The sequence below is a fragment of the Danio rerio genome, chromosome 6, assembly GCF_052040795.2.
Source record: "Danio rerio strain M-AB ecotype USA chromosome 6, GRCz13ab, whole genome shotgun sequence".
NCBI lineage: Eukaryota > Metazoa > Chordata > Actinopteri > Cypriniformes > Danionidae > Danio > Danio rerio.
Genome location: NC_141026.1, coordinates 47412807 through 47433714, shown reverse-complemented (window position 1 = coordinate 47433714; position 20908 = coordinate 47412807). Strand labels below are relative to the sequence as shown.

Here is a 20908-nt window from a genome sequence, read left to right as displayed (position 1 = left end):
AATGTTTTCAATCACAAGAGACATATTTTAAGTCTCAAATGCTAAAATACACATTAGTAGTACCACAACACTTTACAGTTCATGAAATACACCACTGTTGTCTGTGAAAAGGGTAATAATCATATAAGCATGATCTGACAAAGTGCTTTATGCAGTATACACATTGAGTGCATAATCAGACATTTTGTGCTGTCAGTAAGAGTACTTTTGCACATGCGGGTCAGTTTAGGAACAGGATCTGTTCACAATGCAAATCTGATATTGGCCACATTTATAAGAGACAGCAATGCAAAAAATCTGATCTGAGAAGAAGAAAAAACTTAGATTTGAGCACTAAGCCTTGCAGCCTTAGAGCACAGTGAATGTGAGAATGCAACAAATAGTTTTTTTTTTTACAATCTTGTTTATCTTGTTTGTTCAAACAATAAAAGGAAAACACCACGATGGTGTTATCAAGACTTCCAGATATAAGAAAAAAATTGTGTGAGACTGATGACGGCAGCCAGAGGAGAGAATAACGTCAAATTTACAGTCCTGTACCATAGAGATGGTGCATTAGAAACGTCTCGCACAAGCCATATTTGTTTTTTGTAATTTAAAACAAATATACAAAAAATAATCCACTCATAAATGCATATAAAAATCTAAATATTAAAAAAATCTAAATATTAATACTTTCAAGAATTTAAGATGCTGATGACCATTAAATTCATCATAACAGGCTTGTGAAAAGGGTCCATAGGTCATGCGACAGACATATTGCCCATAGTTATACAAGTGTTCAGAAACGTTAGGTGAGTGGGTGAGCACCACTTTTTGTATTTATGTTTATTATTTTAGGGAGTGTACTTTATTGGTGTCAAATACGCTGCAGATTTCAGTTTTTTTTTTTTACACTTTTTTTTTTCTTTTTTTTATATGGCTGTTGGTTTTGTTTAGTTCTTTGCTTTGACGTCACTTTCCTATACCCCCCTGTAACTTTTGGTTTGGTTATATTTCTGTGAGTGTTTCTATTTATTGTCAAATGCACTGTACAAAGCTCATACTTTGTTGTTGGCTTTATCATATTCTCTTAGAGAGGAATAAACTAATTAAATGTTAAGATTGTTTGTCCTTGTTTATTTCCATCCATTTTCTTCAGTTAAAATATCAATTTCTAAATGTTACGTTTTCTCTCCCTAAACACCTTATTAAATCGTAACAGGGGGCTAATAATATTGACCTTAAATGGTTAAAAAAATGTACAACTGCTTTCATTGTAGCTGAAATAAAAGAAATAAGACTTTCTACAGGAGACATATTATAGGATATCATAGGAAATGCTGTGAAAAAAAAAAATTCCATGATTTGTTAAAGATAATTTGGGAAATGACTGCAACTGTATAGTCAGAAATATTCAGCACAACCTGCAAATTTTCACTTTTATTTTATTAGTGATGCACCAAAAACAGTGTTTCCTTTTACTAAAACTAACCATTTTTCATTTAGCTTAAAAAGTTTATTTCATTTCAAATAATTAAAGCTTAATCAAACCTTCAAATTAAAACAAGTTACATAGAAGGCATATTTTATTTCAAAGTTTTAAGGATTTAATTATGTTTCACATTGTTGCTGAAACATGAAGCTTTTAAACTGTGGCTGACTTGTTTGATGACACAAAATAAATAATGAAACATTATTTTTCTCGACTTGACTAACACATTTATGGCAATTAAAGGGCTGTTTAAAAAGTTATTGTGACATCACCATTGTCAGCTTTTTGAGTAAGGTTAATACAATTGTTATTGAATATTTAAAATGTCAAAATAAAAGTGCTTACCCACAACTTTGAGCTCAGCGCTGGCATAAATCACTCCATTATCATTCTCTGCCAAACACTGATACATCCCCGAATCAACCAGGTTTATGTTGGAGATGGTCAACCTGCCACCATCAACACGAATTCTGTCCTGAGCATAAACAAAACTATCAGAAATGACTGCGAACAGTGATAATAAACTACAATACTATGACAGTCAAATATAATAGGGAGTTTAAAGCAGTACAATTCATCCAAATGCATTAGAATGTGCCTTGTTTTATTTAATTTGACCCTCTGAAATGTTATTTATTGTAACAGTAGTTTGTATATTAAAACCCCATGACCAGGCATTTCCAGAAGATTAATGGTTTGATGAAATATTAAAATACTTTATTTGACAATCACAGTTAAGTTCAGATTAAGTTCAGTAGTATTTAATTGTAGTATTCACAATTTAAATTTATACAAGAATATCTTTGTCACTATTCCTAAAACCACTTGGTTTTTAATAAATCTAAATATAATACAATTTAATTTGATCATGACATATTAGTCTACAATGTTTAATTAGAATAAAAGGTTGACAGCTTTTTAAAATTTTTGAATCTAATTAATTGCATGATTTAGTGATTAATTCATCTTAAATTAAACTAATTTTAAACTCCCTATTTAACTGCATATTAAATTTTGCTGAGAAATTACACCAAACAACATTTATTAAGTCATTTTTATGCAATATGGAAAAAAAAAAAAAAAAAAACAACAAGGGGACATTTACAAAGAGTAAAACAAACACATTTTTATGGCTCCAAAACCATCTGACTAGCTCCAAAATAACCTCTTTTTTCATCAATATAAAACAAAAAATCAATAATAAATAGTACTTTAAATATCAAACTAAAACTACCACTATGTGGCGGTACATTTCTAACAAGTAAAATCGTTGAATCATTTACTAATTTGACTCATTAAATGACTGAATCATTCAGCAATGAATTTAACATTGATTGCCCCCCCTCCCCCCCGTCGCAGCAGTAACCCGCTTGCAAAAATATACACATTTAGGGCCCGTTTACACTAATACATCATAGTTTTAAAATGGCATTTTAGTAAGAAAACAATCCATGTCTGGCGTTTCAACTAGCGTTTCTGTAAAGATCTCCCTCCAAACTATACGGCTGAAAACCCACATCACGTGACCACACACAAACTCTAGCATGCGCTGCAGCATATGTGCACGTCTAAGCTCCAGGCAGTCAACGAGTGCTTTGAGCACAAAACCCCAGGGAGCAGTGCACGTCGGAGAAGGACGTACTGCTGGATTGTGTCTCACTTTAGATGTTAAACGTGATATTTAATCAATCTTGTCTCTATTTAATGACGCTTCTGTCTTTTGAATCTATCAGGTAACGTGTCACAGTGTCATTACACTGCTTCATTCTTTCACTTTCAAGCTTGTAATTTTAACTAAAACCTCAGACACTGTTGCTTGGTCCCTGTTAGTTGTGCACCTTTTTTACCAACCAAGTTTGTCGACGCCATTATAACGACACAGATCACTCTGCCTATTCATGCCAGAGTCCTGCAGAAAAAGTGATTGACAGGTGGTCATTTGTGTGCAACTTATCTTTACTTATTTATGATTTGGTTATGGGTAAAATCAAAGAGCATGCGGGTCAGGTAGTTGAAACGGTGGACTACAAACAATTCATTCATTATGAATGAATTAATTATTTATAAATAATTAATCCACCACCGACAACGATGCAATCGTCCATCGCAATGTTTCACATTAGACATAGTTGATGCCAAATTGGTCAGCATCGCCCTACTCTATACCTGATTCATTCAAAATGCAGATTCATTCTTATCTGAGAACTATTCAGCTCTGGCTCAGTTAATATTTAAGTTGACAAAGTATTGATATCTTTAATAACAGATTATTAACCTCTTATTTACTAAAACGTTTAATAAAATAACTTGTCGCTCATTTGAATTTGCTTTTATGCATCCTGTGAGTGCGCTTTAAAATGTGTAACATATTTTTACACATTTTTACTAACATAGTCTACTAACTAAGTCAACTAAACACAAAAATAACTACACTAAATCAAAATGAAAGTTTTTTCATTAACGCATTACACAGAAAAATTTTTTACACTTTGATTTTCACTAAAAATATTGAATTTAAATGCTTTTTATGCACATAAAAAATACTTTCGAAAGTTTTTTTTTTTTTTATTCAAACACCAAAAACAGAACACACACTCTACACATTTCAACACACATTCAAAATATGTTGTGTTAAATGCAGGATGCAAATTGACGATCGGGGGAGGGGGGTTGGGAGAAGTAGGGGTGAAGTTTTTCGGTTATGTTGGGTAATATGCCTCAGTGAAACAAATTTATATGTTTAAATGTAATTACATCTAATTTATTTATCAAACTTGTTATTATGCTTTCAGTGTTTTGGGGGATATTGAGTGGTTCTCATAGACATTTGTGGTTTTAAATAAACAGTGACAGGTTTGCTTTCCTACACCTATTAATGGATGACCATGACCAAAGACTGCAAGTATTTTCATTTTACTGTTTAACTTCCTGGGGCGAGGCAGTGGCGCAGTAGTTAGTGCTGTCGCCTCACAGCAAGAAGGTCGCTGGGTCGCTGGTTCAGTTGGTGTTTCTGTGTGGAGTTTGCATGTTATCCCTGCCTTCGCGTGGGTTTCCCCCACAGTCCAAAGACATGTGGTACAGGTGAATTGGCTAGGCTAAATTGTCCGTAGTGTATGAGTGTGTGTGTGAATGTGTGTGTGGATGTTTCCCAGACATGGGTTGCGGCTGGAAGGGCATACGCTGCGTAAAAAACTTGCTGGATAAGTTGGCGGTTCATTCTGCTGTGGCAACCCCGGATTAATAAAGGGACTAAGCCAACAAGAAAATGAATGAATGAATGTTTAACTTCTGTGTGTATCTAGTTTTACAGACACCTACAAACAAAATGTTTTGTGAACACGTACGCTGTCTGTCCGTGCTCTAAATTTGCCAGTTTCAAACCAATGAATAATATTTTTGACGCAAACATGCACTCACAATGGTATGAACCATTATAGGGGTGGTCAAATGTATATTGAAGTTATCTATTAATTTAATTATTAATATTATTTAAGATACAGATCAGAGCAAACTATTTCTTAACTATTAAAGATCAGACCCCACCCATACATCTTGTTTTGATGCCTTCAGGGGGGATCAAGCGTTAATTGATCCCCCCCAAACCCTGCTGTAATTTGCACCCTGGTTAAATGTGATGAACAAAGTTATTCTGTCAGTTTATGTATATTATCACCTGAGAGACCAAAGGCTGTCCGTTCTTGATCCATCTGTAAATGGGCTGAGGTTTTCCATTGGCTTTACACTCCCAGTGCAGATCCGACTCAATGGCCATGTTTGCATCATATAGAGTCTGCGACCACTGCAGGTGCTCCACATCTGCACAAACAGCAATGATCTAATATAAAACAAACGCAGAGGTTCGCATCATACCATAATCAAGTTTATCTCTTTCAGCATTCGCCCTCGCAATGCAATGCAACAATGATGAAAGTACTTCGCTTTACAAACCACTGAAAAAAGTGGGGTTACTCTTTGAGCATTAATTCAAGATGATACTTCCCGTCTTGATGATCATCACTGCTGCTGTGCATTTATTGTGGCCTTTCTGGGTAGACCAAACAATGCCTAGCAGAGCCTTTCTAATTAGTCTTGCCTTGACAATTGACAATAAAATCTATTCGTTCATTATTTATTATTTACCACAGGTTGCTGTGTGATCCGTTATCTGACTCATTAAAAATTTAAATTTCTCTTATTGATTGTCCTGCGGTAATCGTGATGGCCGACAGAATGCTGCATGGATAGGAGAGATAAACAGGGGTATTTTAACATTGAGAAAAACAGCCTGCACATTTTTGTGTGTGTGTGTCTAAACATTTCTAAAAATGTGAAAAAAAAAGGAAACATGGGATCAGTAATACTTTTAAATAGCTTTTCCAGTTTCAGAGGCTGCATTTATTTAATAAAAACTTCTGAAATGTTATTACAATTTTAAATAAAAAAACCTAAATTAAATGTTTTTATTATACACTACCTGACAAAAGTCTTGTTATTAATCCCAGTATTAAGAGAAACAAAAAATAACTTGACTTCTCTTTGATCGTTTGGAAAAGTGGCAGAAGGTAGATTTTTCCAGTGATTCATCTGTAAAACTGCATCCCAATCATCACAAAATGCAGAAGACTTATTGGAACCCACATGGATCCAAGATTCATAGAAATTAGTCAAGTTTGGTGAAGAAAAAATCATGGTTTGGTGTTACATTCAGTCTGGGGTATGCAAGAGATCTTCGGAGTGGATGACAACATCAACAGCCTGAGATTTGAAGACATTTGTGCTGCCTATTCAATTACAAACCACAGGAGAGGGCAACATCTTCAGAAGGATAGCTCTCCTTCTCATACTTTAGCCTCCACATCAAAGTTCCTTAAAGCAAAGAAGGTCAAGGTGCTCCAGGATTGGCCAGCCCAGTCACTAGACATAAACATTATTGAGCATGTCTGGGGTATGATAAAGGAGGAGGCATAGAAGATGAATCCAAAGAATCTTGATGAACTCTGGGAGTCCTGCAAGAACACCTTCTTTGTCATCCCAGATGACTTTAATAAGTGATTTGAATCATTGCAGAGATGTATGGATGCAGTCGTCATACACAATATTAATTATTTCCCACTGCACCATGATTTTATATTCTATACTGTACATTAGTTCTGTTAAGTGGCAAGACTTTATCTAAGCACAGTCAGACCTTACTGTCCTAATTAAATAATAATTAAAAAAAAAAAACAAGGCATGATCATATTTTATTTTGGTAAAATAGAGGCCTTTGAGTTTCATATTAGCCACAAGACTTTTGCTAGGTAGTGTAGAATGTAAATAAAAATTTTGTATTCTTGTGATTTTACTTCTGTTTTCGGATGTTCTGCTCAATTATTTATTATCATTATCAGTGTTGAAAAATGTTGGGCAGCTTAATATCATTGTGTACAGCTTAATAACATTAAAAAGTACTTACTTTTATAAATCAAACACTTGTTAAATAGTTCATATATGTATCATGTAAGGAAATATTGCATTTCAAATAACTATTTAAATAAAATTATTATTTTAAAATTTCTTTAAACAAATGAATGTCCAAAATTTAAATGTATTCTGCAAAACATTAAAACTTCCAAGAATCATTATAGACCCATTTCTCATTTCTGGGTTTCTCAGTAGCGGAAGACGACATAGCTGGGTAAACTAAGAGCGCAGTGAATGGGAGAATGGAGATAATAATTTTTTTTATTATCTTCTGAAATAATAAAAGAAAAACTCCACGATGGTGTTATCAAGACTTTTAGAAAAAGGAGAAAAAATAGTGAGACTGATAATCGCAACCAGAAGAGAGAACAACGTTAGATTTACTCTCAGCCCCATAGATGCTGCATTGGAAACACCTCGCATAAGCGGTAATTCCTTTTTTGTATTTTGACGCAAAGATGATATAATACATACATCAATGCATATAAATGTTCACAAGTTGTTTTATTTTTTATTTTTTAAATCAAAATATTAAAAACTTTCAAGGATTTAAGATTAAGATGACTGTTAAATGCATCATAATAGGTTTGTAAAAAGGGTGCTTTAATGATTGAGTACCAACAATATTTGATCATAATAGAACAGCAAATCAGCAGATTATAAATACTTAATTTAATTTTTGATTGTGTGACAGTGGAGTAAATCACTGATATAACTTTGCATAAATTAAATTGTAAATGTAATAATGGAAAACAATAAACAAAAATCTATATAAAAATTGATTGTATTTTTGATCAAATAAATACAGCCTTGGTGAAGAGAACAGAGTTTTTCAAAACAATAAAGCAAGAAAAAATACATTCCTGACCTCAAACTTTGGACCGGTTATGTATTTTAGTGTGTATTTGACCTTACTTTGAAATACAAGCCGTCCTTTCGCAATACTGCGTCCTTTCGAGTTTTCAGCCACACATTCATAAAGTCCAGAATCCTCAGGACGGAAATATGGGATCTCTAGGACCCCATTTGAGTGATTTATCTTCATTTTCCCGGGGAAAGGGTTTCCATCCGCTCTCTTCCACGAAATAGAAGGCACTGGACTGAGGAAAGTCATGAAAAGGGAGCGTATTAACATCAAACTGAGCCCGGATGATGAATTGAGGCTTAACATGATTCACTACAGCAGAACATGTTAGCAGTTACTCAACATCCGTGTATAATATGTTACTCAGCATCCTTTTCTGCACAATTAGAATAAACGTCACTCACAAAGTTTGACATATTGCCAAGTCTTTGCATGATTAACACACATTTCATTTTGCAGCCATCCATGAATGTATTGTTGCTAAATTATTTTAGCAAACAATATAGCAGTTAATTGCAATGTGGAAACATGCAAACTTTGATTTCAATAATATTAGTAAACAAACACACATAAAACAATCAGTTGGTGATGTATATTTATTCATTCATTTTCTTTTCCGCTTTGTCTCTTTATTAATCTGGGGTTGCCACAGCGGAATGAACCACCAACTTATCCAGCATACGTTTTACGCAGCGGATGCCTTTCCAGCTGCAACCCATCACTGGGAAACACACATACACTACGGACAATTTTAGCATACATGATTCACCTATAGTGCATATCTTTGGACTTTGGGGAAAACCGGAGCACCCGAGAGAACATGCAAACTCCACACAGAAAGGTCAAATGACCCAGCAAAGGCTCGAACCAACAAACTTTTTGCTGTAAGGCGATAGCACTACCTACTGCGTCACTGGATCACCATGATGTGAATAATAATACATTTATATTATAGTTATATTATAGTCTCTGTTATCTAGCTATCCCCCAGAACCTCCCCATCCCCCTCTTTTTTTTCATTGTCAAATATTTCCCAAATGATGTTTAACAGAGCAAAAAAAAATTCACAGTATGTCTGATTTTTTTTTTTTTTCCTCTGGAGAAAGTCTTGTTTGTTTTATTTCGGCTAAAATAAAAGCAGTTTTTAAAACTTTTTAAAGCATTTTAAGGTCAAAATTATTAGCCCCTTTAAGCTATATTTTTTCAATAGTCTACAGAACAAACCATCATTATACAATGACAATACAATAATGCTGTATTGAAGTTTCTTGAGAAACATATATATATATATAATTCTGACTTTAATAATTAGAACTTTAACAATAGATCTGAACTTCACCGGTTCTTCTTTACAGCACAATGTTTATCTTATTTTTTTCTGTTTTATTTATTTATTTTATTTATTAAATTTTATTTATTTTCTTGCACTGTTTCTTTTCCACCGGTCATTAAAGACCTTGCATCTTGGATCCTTCCTTGTTGTTATTTCATGAATCATGACAGAATCATTATTAATGTTTAAGTACCAATAATGATGGATCTTAATAGAACAGCAAATGATCATATTATAACTATTTCTAAAGGATCATTTGACTCTGAACAGGGAATAAATTAAGGTTTGAATTACATGAATTAACTACATTTAAAAAAACAAGTGAAAATGGAAAACATTTGCTTAAAATGCAAACAATAATTGTGAAAAACATGAAAAAGACTGTAACATACCTATTTTCATTATTATATTAATATCATATATAATGCAAATCCTCATATTATAATTATTTCTAAATTAGACACTGAAGACTGGATAAAATTAAGCTTCAAATTACTTAAATAAATAACATTATAAACATATGAACATGGAAAACATTGAGTAATCATATTTATATATACATTAGTTTTTTTAATGATGAAATATGACAAATGAAATACAATACTATATTGAATAATATTAAATAATTGTAATAACTATATAATAATGTTAATAATGACTGCTGAAAATTTACCTTCACCATCACAGTTTTTTATTTTTTCAAATATACAGTATTCTCAGAGAAAACACAAACACAAATCACAACAACATTTCCAAATAAAACTCTTTTCTGGGTAAGCAAACTTCTTTCCAAAACAAAAAAACTAAAACTCCCAAAATCTTAGGTCGACTACTTTTTCATTACATGTATAAATAAAAACATCTAAAAATAATTGGCCTGGTAGTATATCAGCTCTGCGCTTGATAGCACTCCGGTCTCCCAGCATCCCTCAGCACATTACCTGTGGACAATCCAAGGCCAGAGCCCCCGTCCCGCTCCAGGATCACAGTCTGCAGCTGCTTCTGAAATAATGCCTGCCCTCCTCCATCTGCCTCGACTACTACACCAAGATTAAAGCACCCTGTACATTTCCCCGACATTTCTCTTAAATAAACTGCTAAGATGTACTACGTGCCAAATGTGGCGATCCCCAGTTAAACACAGTGAGCCTCTGGAGGCCACGAGTCCATCTGTTAGTAAAAAAAGAGACCTACTTTCCTAAAGCGAAACACTCCAGCCGGACCGACGATCCTTTGGCCACATGGAGCATTTTTTCGAACTGGACTTCAATCTTTGGCTCGTATTCTCCCATCACACCTGTAAAAGCAGAAGAATCCAGAACACTTCAGTTTGGATGGAACTTTGTATGGTGAAACAAGGCATGTCAACAATGGTTGATGGCTGGACACTGGAAGACGCTTTTTTCTGTAGGGCTTAAAGGGTCACCAAACACCAAAACAAATTTTCTGAATTGTTTACAGTCATATATGTGTCCCACATTGCCAAAAACACTACTAGGACACAAATATTTTACTAAAAAGTGGAAAATTGGTTGTTTTTGCGTTTTTTCGAGCAAATTCGTTCTTCCGATTTGATGTCTGATTCCGAGGCTAGATGTCTGCACCGAGGGGTAGAATGTGATGTTTTCATCATTAATTCAAGAGAAAGACTTCAAGGTTCTAACCAATAAGTGCACTCTATTGTGTATGAGGTCCAACTTCATTAATATGCATGATAGCTTCGAAGACGTGTTTTTACCTGTTAGTGTTCAGATGGCAGAGAGATGCCATGTTGTGTTGCCAACAATAATTAAAATGAAAGGAAGACGAAAAATTGTTTGGAGACGTGGGTTATCAGTGTTGCATTTATAACCACCCAAGCTCATTCAGAAAACGTAGTCCCATGGACGTTTCTGGAGACCGCGAGATACATCCCGGGAGGAACGTATTTTTGAATTTTTTGTTTTTGCGAATCAACGAGAGGCCGCTGAGTGCACTTTTTCGCATCTCAAATGTCTCTTAGATTGCTGTTCGCACCCGCGCTGTTCTCGCGTAAACCCACCAGAGGTCACTGTCGAACGACTGTCTGTCTGACTGGATGAATGATTTACTGGGCGACCAGCCAATCGTCCAATCGTCTTACTGGGCGACCGGCCAATTCACCCTCCTCCTTCCTTGAACCCAAGCAAATTTACCGATTGACCCGCCCACGCGCTTACTTCCCAAAAACCCAATCAACAATTTACAAAAGCCATTCAGCAAAAGAAAAGCCATCGTCTGATTTTTAGCATGTTTTTAAGTTTTACCACAATCTCACCCTGTTATGAACTTCTTCACTTTATTTTTTGGATTCTGCTTTTGTCTTACTTGATTTATGGAACCACTCTTCCCCGGACTCGAACCCTGTTGTCGTTGTCAGCTCCCTTCTGGGTCTCAAGTCCGCCGACGTACACGACGAGCTAACTGGACAAACTGGTTGCGGCGGGAAAGCCCTCCACACGGAGGTAAGCGGTCAGCCGGTAAGCACAAAAAGGAACAGTGTCATACCGCCCAGTAGAGTCGCTTAAAAATTAATTGCAGCCATACGTACCTCCGGCTACTTAATTCGCAGTCTCCAGAAACTTCCACGGGACAACGTTTTCAGAATGAGCTTGGGTTGGTTTATAAATGTGTCGCCAGAAAGGTTTTATTTTGTTTTAATTTCACCGCTATGAGAGCGCAGCTGGACTCACATGTGGATTATAATGGTCTACTAACATGTGACAAAAATATGTTTTTAAGGAACATTTTTTACCCAAGATTTTTTCGCATCCGGAAATGGTGAAATCCGGATTTGCTACTCGTCTCCTTTTGGTAAGTGTGTGATCAGTAGAGGTGTGAACCTACTGGTTCGGTTACGATTATCATGCCTTCGATTCGGTTCAATTCGATATCTCGGTGCATCACGGTGCATTGACGATGCTTCCCATATACAACGTTATATTTTAGGGGGGAGGCTATAACAAGCTGTCTGTATAAACACACAGACACACAGCACCACACTGTCTCTTATTCAAACACATGCACAAACATAGACAGCACCTAACAAACAAACACACACACACACACACACACACACACACACACACACACACACACACACACACTTAAGCCCTCGCAACAGGGAGAGCTTGCGCTGAGCGGAGCAGAAAAATGAAAAAAAAAAGAAGCACTTTTCCGACGGTCCCTTACTGAGAGCTCCTCTCAGCGCGAGCTCTCCCGACTCCCGGCTAAACACACATTGCGAGGGCTTAAACGTAGCAGCTCGTAATGTCGAGCGAAAAAAAAAGAAAGACAGCTGTGAAACATAACCAGCTTTGTCTTTTCGTAGGAAACACACTTTAGATCTTTAAGAGGTTTTTGAGTTATTGTCGTCTATAACGTTAACTGAATGTGTGTCAGGAATATCGAAAATAAAACCAACTGAACTGTGCTCATTTTTGGCACCTCCCTGGATATACAGCACCCTTAGCATTTGCCTATGGTGCCTATGCCATGGGCCGGCCCTGAGTTAGCTGAGTGTTGTAAATACTCGCGCTCACCTCCCTCGCCAGAGAGAGCATAGGAGATAAATGACGTCAGTACATAATAACCAGTTATGATTATTACTGAACCGATACCGAATTGTCCGCTTCTGCATCGCGGTGCACCGAAGAAACAATTCATTTTGAAACCCCTAGCGATCAGTCTTCTTTTGTTAATTCAAATGGCAAAGTTAGTATCATCAGCAGTACTCTCAGTTTTTAAAGACATACCTTGGTCAAAATGATTTAGTTACTAAGTTAACAGTACGTTAACATCACTACAATATTGTGGGCTGAAAGATCACCTTTAAATGCTCCTCTCCGAATGTAAACATGTAAACACCTTAATCAAACTATTACCGTTGTGTAGGATTTTTGCCACATTTAGTGACAGGATAGTCCACACACACAGCTTTCTGATACTATTATCTGCACCTACCGAATTCATCTAAGTTACAGAGAAATGTGGAGTTTGTTTTTTTTTTTTCTCCCATACGGTGTGCGGTATCCATTAAATCTACACTCCTCCAGCAGTTCCTGGCATCCAATATCTTGTTTGTCACAGGGGCATGCATGAAGTTTTCCTGAATGAAAGTGAAAGTGCCAAACACTTAAACTCAACAAGTTAGGAATTTATTGCAAGTGATTTGATGAATGATGTCCAAGTAAACGTAGTCACTGTCTTTCTCCTCTGCGTTTGTGTTTGTTTTGCCTCTGTGAAAATCAGCAGGTGTTTAAACTGAAACTCCCCTTTTCGTGAAAAGCCTTCCCTCTTTCGCCGATTGATACTCCCACCTAAACAAAGCTGGACTCCCCCACTTTTCTGTTTTTCAAACTAGGTGTGAAAACGCCCTGCTTATAAAGGGAGATTTCATCGCCCTTTAACCTAGGTTAGCAAAACTATATTTTAAAAAATGTTTTTAACTGTCATGAAAAACAAATGTATAATTCGTATTTAGGCATTTCAGTATTCCCACTTTAAGCCAAATATCAACTTCCCTAATTTCCCCTGACAAAAATGCTAAATTTCCATGGCATTTAATGACTGATAAAACCACCCAGGCTCAGTGTAGATATGTTTCCAGGTCTATATTTCTGGGGATGGTGAAATAAACTGGCAACACTGGAAAAGCAGTCTACAAGGAGGTAAGCAGTGAGTGGTAGTGCGAAAAGGAACAGAAAAAGATGGAGATGGAGGCAGACGTACCTCTGGGTACATATTTCACGCTCTTCAGAAATGTAGACAGGGGTATGTATCCACAATGAGCCTGTGTTGATAATATAGACTGCTGTTGTGCTTTATTATTAATAATATAATATTCAAATAATATGCTAATCATAAAATAAAATCATAAATCATAAAATGTAATAAAATCATAAAATTAAAATGGTTTTAGCTCAAAGTATATTCTGCAGAACTTTAAATGACACTATGAGAACAGCAATGAATCATTTTACTATATGCAATAGCCGTCAAAACAATGTGGAAAAATATGGTTCAGAAAAAATAAATTGACAAAAAAAAAAAAAATATATATATATATATATATATATATATATATATATATATATATATATATATATATATATATATATATATATATATATATATATATATATATATATATATATATAAATTTAAGTTTAAAGCAGTAAACAAAAATTTGTGATATTACATGACTTAGAAATATGTAAGAATAATAAGGGTAATAATAATAAGAGAATGATAAATTATCTTATTATAAGAAGAATATAATAATAAATACAGTGCTCAGCATAATAGAGTGTGTCCCATTTGTAAAATAAATATTTTTATCCATTTCTCAGTAAATGCAGGCAACGTATTTTGGTGCATTTAAACAAAACAGATTTATTAAACAGATATATTTATTAAAATAATATTTGTCACCAAACATATTTAGAAATTAAAAGATAATTCAATTAAATTCAAGCAAAATATATATATAAAAAAATCAACCTTTTGAATTATTATTATTTTTATTTTTTTTGCTTCTCTTGATTTGTACTCTTCTTAAATTTGTATTTAATATTTTTCTATAACATAAATTTGGGTGTATTAGTTTTTGAAAAATTAACGTAAGTTATTTTGTTATATAAGCTTCAGGTTTGGCTTTAGTACTGACAAATGGTTGAAAAAAGACTTTTGTTTTATATAAATGCAATTAAAATGTGCATTGCTTGGTAAAAAATTACATTTGGGCAAACCATTAAATAGTGTTCATTCATTCATTCATTCATTCATTCATTCATTCATTCATTCATTCTCCTTCAGTTTAGTCGCTTAAACATTGAATATCATTATATCTTTATTTAATAGTTTTAGTCCAGCTGATTCTTAATTTTACCTCTACAAGTGTAATAGCAAAACAAACAAACAAACAAACAGACAAACAAACAAACAAACAAACCACACAAATGCCTTTATTTCTAACCAGTATGAGTTTCTTTCACCTGCTGAACAAATTATTTTAAATAATGCATGAAACAAATAGTTCACGATAGCCATTGCATACATCAGCTATTTGGTTTCACACATTCTTCAAATTGCCTTCTTGTTGTCCCAACTAATCTAAAACTTTTGATAGTGATTTATTTGTTGTATTATTATTATTATTATTATTAATATTATTATTATTATTATTATTATTATTATTATTATTATTATTATTATTATGGGTGAACTATCTTTTAACGTTACTTGGCCAACATGTATCCTTATTCAACAGGTTTATATATATTTATTTTAAAAAAGTAAAAATCCTGATAGTGGACCAGCTTTGGCTACGCTATTCAACTAGCACAAAACTTAAAAAATTATGCAAATTTATGCTGGCCTAAAATGATCTTTTCAGCAGGGAATGTAGATCAAACACACAAAAAAAAAGCGTAAGAAATAGGAATTAGAGAAGTAGTATGAATTCAGCACTGGTCTCGGGCCCAAAATATTAATAGCCAAACATATTCAATATTCATATTCGTTCAAAATATTCAAAAACTCTCAAGCCTACTTTATACCTTGTCTGGGTGAATATTAAACAGACACTAATGAGTGCCAATGTTGAGCCTTGCAGGGTGTCTATGTGTGTGTGCGTGTGTGTGTGTGTGTGTGTGTGTGTGGACAAATTTTTCTCTCTCTTTCTTCACACTAGAACTATACCAGAATACTATTACTACTCAAAAGGCCATAGCAGTCATTCTGACTGTTCATATTAGACTGTAACAAATGTAATTTTTATCAGGTCACATTTACATTCAAAGCTTCCAATGAGGTTGCATAATTAAGCTTTAGAGCTGTCCTGATAGTTTGTGCCTTAGGTAAAACCACTGTATATATTATAAATTTTTTTTCTGACAACAAAACAAACAAAAAAAAAAAAACAAGTTGGATTGAAACAGAACATTTCTCTGTAAAATAAAATCTTCTATAGTATAGCTATTGTATAGTATGTAGTAATTGATAAAAAATATGAATAAAATGGACTTAAATACATAAAAATGTTATGGGCGTTTACTCTACTTATATTTTGGTATACTTATTTTCTTACAGTATTCAGTATATGCACCCTTTTGTATTACTGTGCCCACATACAGCGACAAGCAGAGGACACTTTACAGTTTGACAAATACTGCAGCTGTTGGACAGCATAATGTACTTTTGACGCTTATTAGGAGAGAATGAAGTTGTTTAGGTTGCAACTATGCAGCTTATTTATAAGTATTGTGCCTATTTTAAATATTTAAAATTTTGGATCATCAGATACAGTGCATCTGCCACCATTAGCCTGTTTGATCAGACCAAAAAAAGTGTTGGTTGACGTTCCGCCACAAGATGACAGCATAATCAGTCCTTAGGGGAGAAAAACAGCATTTTCTCAGCATCCATTTCAAACTACAACTGAACAAATCATTATAAATCAGATAAGTGACATTCTAAGTTAATTTCTCTCTTTTGTGTTTTGTAGTGCTGTATTTATACCACAGAAAGTAGTAGTATTTGCTTTGCTCTGGCTTTTTTGGGGGGTAAATTATTGTGAAATCCTGATTGCAGTAGAGAAATACTGGGAGATCTCTGTGGGTTAAAGGGATTTTGAGCCGTTATAATCTAAAAATGTAAGCAAAAACAAAACAAAACAAAACAAAACAAAACAAAACAAAACAAAACAAAACAAAACAAAACAAAACAAAACAAAACAAAACAAAACAAAACAATAAAGCCTGACTTTACTCTAGATTTGTAGAGTAAAGCTACAAAACAACAGAAAAAAACAAACAAAAAGCAAAGCAAAACGAAATGAAATGAAAACAAAACAAGAATGGCAATAAAGCTTGACTTTACTATAGATAAGTAAAGCTCCAAAACAACAGGAAAAAAAAAAAAAACGAAAAGAAGAATAACAATATAGCTTGACTTTAATCTAGTTTTGATAAGTAAAACAAAACAAAACAAAACAAAAAAGGACAATAAAGCTTGACTTGAGATTTGATAAGTAAAATTACAAAAGAGAAAAAACAAATGACATGGTACAGTGAAATAATACACCATTTATAATGTGTCCACTAAATTGCTATAGGTATTTAAGGCATTAATTCTTCAAGACCTTTTTTTTTGTAAAAATAAAATCAAGGTGGCAATAAAATACCATCAGTCACGTGTAATAAGTCAGTAAACGGTCAAAATGACTGTCGTGGTAGTTCTAACATTAATGCTGCTCTTTTTGTCCTTCAGTCTTTCTCACCGTCTCTCTCCCGCACACAGTTGGCTGAGCACGGTTTGAGACTATGAACACACAAACGCTGTGCCTCTGAGTGTCAGCAAAGCAAACAGTGTGGTGCTGAAATCAGTGTTAGCAATTCCTCCAGGCAACTCACCGTCCCGCCGCAGCACCACTGGAGTGGGCGAGCTGAAGACGCTGGAGTTGGTCATCACGTTTCTCACCACACACGTGTAGTTCCCCACATCTGACGTCTCCACCTTGGCGATGTAGAGGTTTCCAGTCCGCTGGGACACAAAGCGCCGATTGTCCCCAACAGCGACACTCGGACGGCCATTAAATATCCAGGAATATCTGATTTCTGGCAAGAAAAACAAATATGTGTTACAATTGCAAACCGTGTTTTGCCAAAAATTTATTTTAAAACCCAGTTATTTAAAGACAAAGAATGACATTCAGACAGCATTGCTAGAATGTTATGTTTTGCCTATTTATTTGAATTATTTTATATGTAAAGTCAGAGGGAGTGAAACCACTGGCCACTTTATTAGGTACACCTTTCCAACTGCTCGTTAATGCAAGTTTCTAGCCAGCCAATCACATGGCAGCAACTCAATGCATTTAGGCATGTAGACATGGTCAAGACAATCTGCTGCAGTTCAAAACGAGCATCACAATGGGGAAGAAAGGTGACTTAAGTGACTTTGAACGTGATATGGCTGTTGGTGTCAGACGAGCTGGTCTGAGTATTTCATAAACTGCTGATCTGCTTGGATTTTCACGCACAGCCATTACTAGGGTTTACAGAGAATGGTCTGAAAAAGAGAAAATATTCAGTGAGCGACAGTTCTGTGGGCACAAATGCCTTGATGCCAGAGGTCAAAGGAGAATGGCCAGACTGATTCAAGCTGATAGAAAGGCAACAGTAACTCAAATAACCACTAGTTACAAACTAGGTGTGCAGAAGAGCATCTGTGAACACACAACATGTCCAACCTTGAGGCAGATGGTCTACAGCAGCAGTAGACCACACCGGGTGCCACTCCTGTCAGCTAAGAACAGGAAACTGTAGATAAAATTGCCACAGGCTTACCAAAATTGGACAATAGAGGATTGGAAAACATTGCCTGGTCTGATGAGTCTTGATTTCTGCTGCGACATTCAGGGCAGGGGCAGAATTTGGCATCAACAACATGAAAGCATGGATTCATCCTGCCTTGTATAACGTTTCAGGCTGCTGGTGCTGGTGTGGAGGATATTTTCTTGGCACACTTTGAGCCCATTAATATCAATTGAGCATTGTGCCAATACCACATGATTCACATAATGGATGTGTAGCCGACAAATCTGCAGCAACTGCTTGATGCTATCAAGTCAAGATGGACTAAAATCTCGGAGGAATATTTCCTTGTTGAATCTACAGTATGCCACAAAGGATTAAGCCAGTTTTGAAGTCAAAAGGGGGTCCAACCTGGTACTAGTAAGGTGTACCTAATAAAGTGGCTGGTAAGTGTAGTTCAACCAATACTTATTTCAGTACACATACAAATACAGCTGATAAATGGACAAATTATAATTTATGCTGCATAGGCTTTTATGGTGAAGATGCTGAATGCCATATGTAAAAAGTAAATGTTAAAAAGTGTTAGCTTGTTAGAGCTCTGCTGTGGGGGAAACAGTTTTTAACACTTTGTAACAAGGTTAAAGTGATCCAGCTTGAATTTGACAGTGAAGCAACATGGGATGGAAACTAATATTTCTCCAGAAAAAGGCATGTAGTGGCTTTAAACACTCTAAAATCTGCATTTATTTTGTGTTTGTTTTTGTTTTATGCATAAACACCACATAACAAACAAGATGATAGGATGCAGAATTATTAAATAGTAAGGATAAGGTTTGTTTATGTGTAACAGTGTTTGTAGCAATCTTTTTTAAACAAGCCTTTGGGACAAATTACATGTAAATAAGTACTGTATATTATTTATTTTATTGATTTCACCATATTTATTTATTGACAAGCAGAATGCATTTACACATGCTGTTTACCTCTAAAATCAACCAGTCAAAAGAACTAAACGTCATCATCAAAAAACTCATTTTAATTTGCAACCACAAATAAGGACATCTTTGACTTTGCTTCTCATTTTTTTTCCATCTCCATTCATTCATGTCACATCTCACTCTTTGGTAATGGCAGAGAAATACAGGAAGCTATGAAAAAGTATGAAAGTATCAAATTAAGCAGCATTCAGCATTAAGCAGTTCAAACTGCATATCTAAAAGTCTACAGCATCAAGGGAAAAAAAAAACATTTGGCTTCCAGAAAGAAAAAAAAGGTGAATTAAAGCCATCATAAATGGAGTGATGACAAGGTGAGGGACCTTTCGTCATTACAGGGCACTGTGCTTAAGGCTTTTGGTCTCTTAGGAACCGAAGTCATATAATCTTAAACCATGTGCACCAATGAACAGGGCTAATTATGGGGAAAAAAGAGCAGACTTTTACTTCAGGTATACTGTACAGTATTGCAGAGTGCATTCCTAAACAAAGTACTACTTTATATATATATATATATATATATATATATATATATATATATATATATATATATATATATATATATATATATATATATATATATATATATATAGTAAACAATTTACAATTAAGCAAATAAAAATGTTGCTATAATGTTGATGTGAAGAGCTAGAAATTATCAGTATTCTTAACAATCTAATTACTAATTATTTAAAATAACCCTTGTATAAGTATTATTCAATTAAATTATTTGTATTATTTAAAATAACTCCAATGTAAGGAATTCTGATTACGATATAAGGAATCTTCTGTGGAAAGTAATCGATTCTTCAATGAAAAAAAAAAAATAATAATATTAATAACTTATGCCAGTTAATAGTATTTTGCATGTAGTTGGAAATACTTACATGGTTTAGTTCAATGTTCTAGGTAAAAACAACCAAAAATATATTACATTTAAAATTTCACAGACATCACCGTTACAAAATATCATATTTTTTAAATAAGTGCTATTCTTTTTGACTTTTTTCAAAAAATTGTCAAGAAAATGTTTCTCAATTTTACAAAACAATAATTAGAATAATCTTTTTAATACTGGTGATAATAATTCATAATTGAGTATAAAAATGTAATTACAATTATAACATATTTTTAACATAACTGAGCACTGTAAAAAAATGTGTAAAAACAGTTAATTTTGACAGAAATATATTGTTTTCCATTGAAACAGTAATACCCAATAGAAAATGCACTTTGGACAATATATTTGTACCTACAGTATTGCAACTGCTGTTAATTTACAGCAAAACAGTAGCAAAACAGTACTACTGTTTTTATTTAATATCTTTTTTACTGTAACTTTCTATGCATAGCTGGCTGTAAATAACATTAATATGCATTTTTATCAAGTGTTGAGAATGCATTTAAGACTCGAATGACTCTTGATCTGCTTTTTAAAAT

General features: G+C 34.3%; 1 protein-coding gene across 16 annotated transcripts in view; it reads right to left on the bottom strand.

Annotated features, from left to right (window-relative positions):
* The window catches only part of cntn6 (contactin 6), a 195345-nt gene that overhangs the window by 46232 nt on the left and 128205 nt on the right, over nt 1-20908 (bottom strand). For 13 of the 16 annotated variants that reach the window (XR_015494065.1, XR_015494062.1, XR_015494063.1 and 10 more), the window contains 5 exons: nt 17568-17771; nt 10330-10432; nt 7853-8037; nt 5148-5290; nt 1820-1949 (listed from right to left, as the gene is read on the bottom strand). Coding sequence is in view for 8 of the 16 variants with exons in the window: in XM_087257905.1 (XP_087114031.1) it covers nt 1820-1949; nt 5148-5290; nt 7853-8037; nt 10330-10432; nt 17568-17771 (765 nt within the window). In the remaining 8 variants the exon portion in view is untranslated. The remainder of the gene's footprint in view (nt 1-1819; nt 1950-5147; nt 5291-7852; nt 8038-10329; nt 10433-17567; nt 17772-20908) is intronic. The other 3 variants (XM_087257911.1, XM_087257910.1, XM_087257912.1) reach the window with 1 other exon arrangement.